General features: G+C 57.4%; 1 protein-coding gene across 1 annotated transcript; it reads left to right on the top strand.

Moving 5' to 3' along the window:
* Positions 1–1,072: 1,072 nt before the first annotated feature.
* ARMC5 (armadillo repeat containing 5) lies at positions 1,073–7,297 on the top strand. Its single transcript, XM_079798423.1, has 6 exons — positions 1,073–1,571; positions 3,123–3,230; positions 3,324–4,110; positions 4,959–5,458; positions 6,049–6,181; positions 6,283–7,297. Exons 1-6 carry the CDS (start codon positions 1,094–1,096, stop codon positions 7,100–7,102), a joined length of 2,826 nt encoding a protein of 941 aa, XP_079654549.1. The 5' UTR covers positions 1,073–1,093; the 3' UTR covers positions 7,103–7,297.
* The last annotated feature ends 1,666 nt before the right edge of the window (positions 7,298–8,963 follow it).

Raw genomic sequence — 8,963 nt, 5'->3', positions numbered from 1 at the left:
GTTAGGACTCCAGAACACGGCCTTCTCTATGGAACCTTCTGGAGGTTAGGACTGCAAAACACAGCCTTCTTTATGGCACCCTTTCTGGAGGTTATGACTCACCCCGCTTTCCTCCCCCCATTTCGCCGGGATGACGTAGTTGTTCCTCTTGTATTTATTAGCTCCGCCCTCAGTGATGCTTAATCAGATCTGAAGCCTCTTGTTCCGCTTATATTTATTAGCTCCGCCCTCAGTGATGCTTAATCAGATCTGAAGCCTCCTCGGAAGCTCTTGCCACACCCCAGACAGCAGTAGGTTTGCCACCCAAGTAGCTGCTTTGGTGAATGAGGTCAGGGACCTACGCTTCGGTCAGTCCACATCCTGGCACTCAAAGGCTTTGGAGATTGCGGGACAGTTGGTTTTGGCAGGGGCTTCTTTCTCCCCGAATCCAGAGGCTAGTGTGGACGAAAATGCAAGTATCTACTAGCCCGAGATGCTCTGGGAAGTGGCAGCGAGTGGTTTCTATAAGTTTAACCCTCTCATTCAACTGACCGATCAGGAGCTCCCCATCTGCGGCCCTGTCAAGTATTTGACACTTTCGTCCTGGCTCGGGATTCTCAATACCTCTGAGCGGACCTCGGTACCCGCTTCGCTGGGGGGCGGCGAAACGAGCCTGAAGGAAAAGGTGGTCGCTGCCGAGGACACTCTGGGGGCGGACTAGCCATGTCACCTGGTGCAGCACGATACTGAGACTCCATGGTCGCAAGTCTGGGATCTCCAGATGCACCAGCACACCGGGTCCCCTGGGAGAGTTTCTCATCCCTACTAGACCCGGCGTGTAAGCTTGGAGGGAACTACATATCCCAGCATGCACCGCACGCGCCGCCGGGGATCGCGCAACGATTAGATAACTACCGCCCTCGAAGTGCTTTCTGCGACTGTGCAAGAGTCAGAGTACCGGGATCGAGAACTACAACTTCCGACTTGCTTAATAACTGCGGTGGCGCTATTTAAAAAGCGTCAGAGAGGAGGTGCCTGGCTACGTCCCTCTCTTCCAGTTCCGCTCCCTCAGATCAGAGGCTAGAGGGGGGCGGAGCCTTAGGCCTGAGCCAAGATGGCGGCTGCGAAACCAACCCCTACGGACTCGCTCTCTTTCTGCCTCGCGCAGCTCACGGCGGCGGCCGGGGAGGGTCTAGGTGGGACAAAGGATACAGCTACCAACGAGACACCCTTGAGCCGTGCGCTCTTAGCTCTCCGCACGCGCCACGTCAAGGCAACGGGGGGAATCGAGCGCTTCCGGGCACGCGGCGGGCTCCTCCCCCTTCTGGCGCTGCTACGGCGAGCGTCTGCAGCGGACCCCGCCCCGTGCCTGGCTGGCCCCGGCTCCTCCCCTTCGTCGGTCGAGTCTGCGGCTTCGGCTGGCCCCGCCCCTTCGGCTGGCCCCGCCCCCTCCTCTGCGTCCGTGTCGACGCCCTCGCCGCCTGCGCGCCTGCGCAAGACCCTGGACTTGGCGCTTAGCATCCTAGCCAACTGCTGTACGGAAGGGGCGTGCCGGACTGAAGTGCGCAGACTCGGAGGCATTCTGTCTTTGGGTAAGTGCTCCGCCCCCGTGTCCTAGAAGGAGTCCACGCACTCCCCCTCCTGGCCTGGGCTTTGGCGGCGTCTGGAGTTCTTTGTGTTGGATCCTGGAAGAACATGCGTTATGGCCGCGCGGTGCCCACACTTCTCGAGCTTTCACGACTCGTTAGGTTACAGCTCTGTTACACATTATACTCGAGCTCTCTCAGATCAATAATTACAGCCATTTCTCCCTCGCCTCTGGGCTGGTGAGGCTAAAGGGATTATTTGGTGACTTTTCGGTGATTTTTACCCTTCATTTATGGGGTTCATGGCAGACAGTGTCTCCTGAACGTCCGGCCCTGTGCAGGGCTGTCATCTGATGAGCTAGAGCTCGGAAGATGTAGTGGTCAGAAAAGTGGGCTCTGCAGTCAGCTAGACCCCTAGAGGCTAGGATTCCTTGTTGCACACGGGATAATAATAGCTACCTCGCATAACTGGAGACGGGAGAAAATGAAATACAGATATAGAACACAGATGCTCTAAACATGAACTGGGTACTTCGAGCTAAAAACAAGCAGTTAACGAATCCTAACAAGACAGCAAGCTTTTCTGTTTCCCAGCTAAGTTGGCGCCCCCTAGTGGCAACATTGTGAATACAGTTTACTTACAGCCTGTATGAAATTATACGGGTTAAAAAAGTGTTTTATTGATTTCAGAGAGATAGAAACATCAGTGATGAGAGAGAAACATCGATCAGTTGCCTCCTAAATGCCCCCTACTGGGGTTTGAGCCCGCAACCCAGGCATGTACCGTGACAGGAAATTAAACAACCACTAATTAACACCGGCCAGGTGATATTATACCAATTTTGACAAAATCTTAAAATTTTGGGGTAATGAAACATCAATATATTTTAAACGTGCATAAAATGCATCTGGACCAAAATGTGTTTGACAGGAGGTCTGGCACATTAATTAGTCTTCAATAAATTAAATATTTTATTATTAGTGTACAACCCCATCATTCAGTCACTGTTCTGCCTTCTGAATATCTCCGGAATCCATCCACTTCTCCCCCTCTTCCATCGTGTGCCCAGAGCCCTGTTCCCATGTCCTGGGCTGTGCTGGTAACTGACTTGGTTCAAGCCGCTGTCCTTTCTCACCTGGACTATTGCACCAACTTCCTTCATGCTTCCCCTGCCTTATTCTCCCCCTCCATGATCCATTCTCTCTCCTGGCTGCCAGATTCTATCACACCATTCCCATTCTTAAAGCCTGATGTGGCTCCCGGTGCCCTCACATTCAAGCCCTGATTCTTTGGCCTGGCATTCAAGCCCTTCATGAGGTCAGAGCAGACACTGGGTCTCACCTCTGGACCCTTGCAAAGGCTGATGCCAAACCTGAAATACCCTGTTACAGCCCCATCCATCATCCTTCTACTAAATCCCTGCCTACTTAACCTCCTAGACCCAATGTTAGTTTCTTCTGGAGGCCTTTCCTGATCCTCTGAGGCCACGTTCTTGGGGTGGTTAATGAGAGAGACAAGAAGGGATAGAACCCTCAAGCGGCCAAACTCTCTTGCAGTGACTATTCTTCAGTGTGTGAAGACAGACAGCATCCAGAACCGAGCAGCCCGGGCTCTGGGCAACTTAGCCATGGAACCTGAGAGCTGTGGGGACATCCATTCTGCTGGTGAGAGGCTGTGAGGGTGGAGTCAGCTTGGGGTGGGACAGGGGCCTGGGTTTCTGTCTCTGCTCACCCTCCGTCCTCCCCTTCCCTCTCCAGGTGCGGTTCCCCTCCTCATTGAGAGCCTGACGACCTGCCAGGACTCACAATGCCTGCAGAGTGTGGTTCGTGCCCTCCGCAACCTGGCGGACTCCCCCCAGCACCGCCTGGCCCTGGCACAGCAGGGAGCAGTGCGCCCACTGGCTGAGCTTCTGGCTGCTGCCCCAGACCCTGCGCTGACCTTGGCCCTAGTCCGTGCCCTCCTGGAGCTGAGCCGAGGCTGCTCGCGTGCCTGTGCTGAGCAGCTCAGTCTGGGTGGAGGGCTGGGCCCACTGGTCAGTCTAGCCTCCCATCCCAAAAGGACGGTCCGCGAGTCAGCTATCCTGATCCTTGCCAATCTGTGTGCCCAGGGCCTGGTACGGCCTGCACTGGGCAATGCTGGTGGTGTGGAGGTGCTACTGGGTGAGCTCCAGCAACGCCGAGGTCCCAATGGAGCCGGCCCAGCCTCCCAGCAGCCTCTGGTGCGGGCTGTGTGCCTACTCTGCCGGGAGGCCATCAACCGAGCCCGGCTGCGGGATGCCGGTGGTTTGGAGCTGCTGATGGGCCTGTTGCGGGATCCTCATGCCAGCGCCTGGCACCCTCGTGTTGTGGCTGCCCTTGTGGGCTTCCTCTATGATACAGGGGCCCTGGGCCGGCTGCAGGCTCTGGGACTTGTACCTCTCTTGGCCGGGCAGCTGTGTGGTGAGCTTGGTGATGAGGACGAAGAGGGAAAAGAAGCTGCTTCCTGGGACTTTCCTGAGGAGCGGACCCCTGAGCGGGTAGAAGCCGGAAGCTTCCGAAGCCTCAGGTGGGTCCCTCCCTGAGCTCTGGGATGGGGTTTGTGTCTGCTCTGGCTCTCTCCACTACCCTCACCCCCTCTGTCTCACCCCCTCTGACTCCTGATGCCTTGTTTTCCCCACACCTGACCACTTTCTAGTCCCCATTAAGTGCACCTTCTTCTCTCCCCTGCATCCACCCTTGACCTTGGCTCCACCCCAGGACCTCTGAACGTTGGGGTCCAGAGAGGTTCCCTGGAAGGTAGAATGTGCTCTGGCTGTGATGGTGTGCTCTGGAGCCCAAGTTCTTATTTTGGTGCCACCAGTTATCACGGGAAAGTTAACTTCTTTGAGCTTCTAATTCCTTGCATGAAAAATGGAGGATAATAACGCATGCCTTCCCCATACAGTTGTGAAGCATAAATGAGGGTGCTTTGCACCTGTCAGCTGTCTGTGGACTCTCTGACTTCATCGCCTAAGGCTCCCCCTGGTGTCCGCTCCACTCTTGCACACTGGCCTCCTGGCTAGTCCTCCACGCCAGGCAGACCTCTGGGGCCTCTGGCTGCGGTTCTGTCCCGGAGAGCCCTCTTCCTCCGGGACTCCTGGATCAGGCCTCACCTCTCAGGGGCCACCATCCCCACTGGTTTTTAATGTCAACTTTCCCTCCCCCGGCTCTTTTCTATTCCTTTTCACTCTTCTCTGTACGCATCGCTTCTCCAACTCCACACCTAAAACGGGGCTTGGCACAGACAGGCATCAGTCATTGCTGAATGATGGGGGTTCCCCCCTCCCTTTCTCCCCTATCTTCTCTGGCCACCTCCTTTTGGACCTGCCCCCTCACCTTGGCTCTGAGTTCAGCCTCCCCTTCTCTCCTCCGCAGGTCGTGGCTGATATCTGAGGGCTACGCCGCAGGCCCGGCCGACATCTCTCCGGACCGGTCTCCAGAGCGCTGTCCGCTGCCTCCTCCGCCGCCTGCGCCCCCCGAGCAGGCCCAGGCAGCCAGTCCCGCCCGGGGCCCGGCCTTGGTGCGGACGCCTCGAGGCCGCAGCCCTGCCACCGAGGAGCCGTGGGGCCGCGAGGGGCCGGCGCTGCTGCTGCTTTCGCGCTTCTCCCAGGCTCCAGACCCGAGCGGGGCGCTGGTGACCGGCCCGGCCCTGTGCGGCCTGCTGGCCTACGTGACGGGGGCGCCGGGCCCACCCAGCCCGCGCGCGCTGCGCATCCTGGCGCGCCTCACCTGCAACCCGGCCTGCCTCGAGGCCTTCGTGCGCAGCTACGGAGCCGCGCTGCTGCGAGCCTGGCTGGTGCTGGGTGTCGCCCCGGACGACTGGCCCACGCTGCGTGCCCGGCCCCCCAGTCTGCGCAGCCAGCACCGGGAGCTGGGTGTGTCCCTGCCCCTTCCCGCTCAGTCCTCCACTTACCCCTCAGTGAGCCCAGAACCTCGCCTTACCCACCACTCCTCCGTCTCACTGCCCTCAGCCCTCCATCCAAACCCAGCCACCAGGGGTGGAGGGTGCCATCCCGCCCCCTCCTGCTCCACCATCCCAGCCTGCAGAGTTCGGCTCCATCCAGGGCCCAAGCTTTGGGGCCCCAACAATTTAGAATTGGACCTGTTGGCATTTCCTTCCCTAATCTTCTCTGGGTTCTGCGGTGTCACTGGCTTGTGAAACCAGGCTCAGGCGCCGTGTCCTTTCAGGCCCAACCCCCATATCCAACACTTCCAGGGTCTGCCCTGTCTCCTGGGCCCCTGTCTCACTCCCTGACATCCCACTTCCTGTTCCTGCCCTCCACTTCCAATTCCCGGTCTCTGGGCCCCATCCCTCAGGGCCTGCGCCAGCCTCCTTCCCCGCGCTCTGGGTTCTTGCCCTGAGGATTTTCCCACCTTCCTTTCGGGGCCGGAAGCCTGTGTTACCCATCCCTCCCCAGTCTCGGATACCAGCTCCCAACCTGACCCAGTCTGCCCACCCCTGCAGGTGAGATGCTGCTGCAGAACCTGACGGTGCAGGCCGAGTCGCCCTTTGGAGTGGGTGCCCTCACTCACCTGCTGCTCTCTGGGAGTCCTGAGGACCGCGTGGCCTGTGCACTGACCTTGCCCTTCATTTGTCGGTGAGGGGGATGGGGGTGCCTTGCAGGGGTCAGGGGAGCGAGGTTGCTGTTGCCCAGTCGCACCTTTTCCACCTTCTGAAAGATTCTCTTTCTCCCCATAGGAAGCCCGCTCTGTGGCGCCGGCTGCTTCTGGACCAGGGCGGCCTCCAACTCCTCCTCTCAGCCCTGACGCGGCCAGCTCCGCATCCACTCTTCCTCTTCTTTGCTGCAGACTCCCTCTCCTGCCTCCAAGGCCTGGTGTCTCCCACTGTGAGCCCGGCCCTCCCACCTGCAACCCCCTTGGACCCAGACCCGCCCTCCCATTGCCACTATGAACCTCTGCTGGGCCCAGCTCCCATCCCAGCCCCAGATCTACACTTCCTGCTGGACTCAGGCCTACGGCTCCCTGCCCAGCGAGCCGCCTCATCCACTGCCTCCCCTTTCTTCCGGGCCCTGCTAGCTGGCAGCTTTGCTGAAGCCCAGATGGACCTGGTACCTCTTCGAGGCCTATCACCCAGCGCAGCCTGGCCTATCCTGCACCACCTGCATGGCTGCCGGGGCTGTGGGGCAGCCCTGAGGCCCATTCCCCCGCCCGGCCAGCCCCTGCTGGGCTCAGAGGCTGAGGAGGCACTGGAGGCCGCGGGCCGTTTCCTGCTGCCTGGGCTGGAGGAGGAACTGGAAGAGGCTGTGGGCCGTATCCACCTGGGATCCCACGGCGGCCCAGAGTCCGTGGGTGAGGTATTCCGCCTGGGCCGGCCCCGGCTGGCTGCCCACTGTGCACGCTGGACCCTGGGGCCAGGGCAGTGCCCACGGAAGCGGGCTCTGGCCTTAGTGGGGCTTGTGGAGGCGGCAGGAGAAGAAGCAGGTCCCCTGACTGAGGCTTTACTGGCTGTGGTGATGGGAGGTGAAGAGGGGAGCAAGGGTCCCAGCCTAGACTCTTGATATCCCCTCGGAGGGGACCCGAGAATGAACTGGCGAGAAGAAGGCCTCCCAGCGCGGCACAGGGAGGAGGCTGAGCAGGAGTCACCACTGAGGGCCGACGAGAGGATGGACCTGGGCCCCAGGACGATGGGCCGAAGACTCAGGAGTGAGCAGCCGAGGCCACGGTCTGGGCCTGGGGCCCGCGAGATGGAGACGAGCCCAGCCTTCGGGAGTGGGATTAAAACTTGGAGTTGGATATTCCTGTTGTGTGTGTCTCTGCTTACTCTCCTGTGGGCATCTCCTTACCCTTCACCCATCAAGAGGGTCTTGTCTAGGTCTCTGTGTCTCAATATAGGCCGCCCTGGCGTGTAGGAGTTGGGTAGTAATAGGCCGTGGTTCCCGGAGCCCTGGGATAGGGTAGAGTCCCAGGCTTCTCCCTAGGATGTGGTTATGGGCCCGACGGAAGCCTGCTTCCTGCTCACGTGACGTCATTGCTCAGGCAGCCACTCGGCTGACACAGACCTTGCTCAGGCTGAGCGGGCTGTGCTGAGGGAATGCTGTGAGTTTGGCGAGGCATGGCCAAGGCCTTGGCATTGCTGTTTTCTGAGCGGCCATCACCCACCTTGGGCCTTCCATCCCTGGGTCTGTTTTCGTCTCTCGGGCCAAGTGTCCTCCTGCTGTGTTCCTGTCTTAGTCATGCCCAGAGAGAGCCGAAGCCCTGGGCTGGCATTGAGGTGAGGGAGGAGCTTGTGTTATTTTGGTCTCCAATGCAGAGCCTCCGTTACCTGGCTCCCAGGTCACTGGGCACACGGGTGGCCGCTAACCGAGGAGAATGCCTGGACTGAGTCTGCCAGTGGCCTCGGAGCTAAGGCGGGCAGTGCTGTCTCCAGGAGTGTCTGTCCAGGTGTCCGATCAGGCTGTGCATTAGGACCGCCAGGGAGCTTATTAAACACATTGACACCTATTGACGCCTGAGCCCTTTCTGATTGAATTGGACTGAGGGGAGGGTGCCCTGGGCATCAGATTGTTCTGATTTGCTGCTGTTTTTGTTTTGTTCTGTTTTTTCTCCTTCAGTTTAATTGACATGGCCTATTGCCTTGCAGAAAAAACATGAATTGGAGGTCAGTTCTTGTACAGATCTCAGCTCGATATCAGGGTTATATTGTAAGAGATAGTATTACCAAATATAACTACACCATTGAGAACTATCTATGACACTATGATTCTTATTAGATTTTTTCTGAATTACAGTTTAAAATAAGGATTGTATCCTATTCTACCCTTGTAAGTCTTGTTTTAAGCATTTACTCCATCTACAACAGCATTGTATACCTCAATTCCACATCCAAAAAGGTGTGCACTGTAAGAAGTTACATTTTAAGTAAAAATGACAGTCCTGTCTGGTGTGATCAGTGGTGAGAGCATTGGCCCACACATTGAAGGGTTGCAGGTTTGATACCTGGCCCTGGTTGGGACACGTGCAGGGAGGCAACAAATCAATGTGTCTCTCTCACACCAATGTTTCTCTCTTCCCTTCCCTCCCTCTCTCCCTTCCACTCTCTAAAAAAAAAATCAATGGAAAAAATATCTTCAGGTGAGGATTAACTAACTCACTCAATAAATAAATAATAGGCTGGCCGGCATGGCTCAGTGGTTGAGCGGTGACCTATGGGCCAGGAGGTCACGGTTCGATTCCCGGTCAGGCCATATGCCCAGGTTGTGGGCTCGATCCCCAGTAGGGGGTGTGCAGGGGGCAGCCGATCAGTGATTCTCTATCATCATTGATGTTTCTCTCTCCCTCTCCCTTCTTCTCTGAAATCAATAAAAACAAAATTTAAAAAAATAAATAATAATTAAAATTACACATATAAATCAAAGCCTA

This window comes from Cnephaeus nilssonii (genome assembly GCF_951640355.1).
Source record: "Cnephaeus nilssonii genome assembly, chromosome: 2".
In the NCBI taxonomy this organism is placed as follows: Eukaryota; Metazoa; Chordata; class Mammalia; order Chiroptera; family Vespertilionidae; genus Cnephaeus; species Cnephaeus nilssonii.
This window is presented reverse-complemented; position numbering and strand designations above follow the sequence as displayed.

Bases quoted from the DNA above. Each gene is read 5' to 3' on its own strand.
- ARMC5 (XM_079798423.1), top strand. From the start codon at position 1,094: ATGGCGGCTGCGAAACCAACCCCTACGGACTCGCTCTCTTTCTGCCTC. The intron at 1,572-3,122 runs GTAAGTGCTCCG...ACTCTCTTGCAG, and splicing joins CGGAGGCATTCTGTCTTTGG to TGACTATTCTTCAGTGTGTG. The intron at 4,111-4,958 runs GTGGGTCCCTCC...TCTCCTCCGCAG, and splicing joins GGAAGCTTCCGAAGCCTCAG to GTCGTGGCTGATATCTGAGG.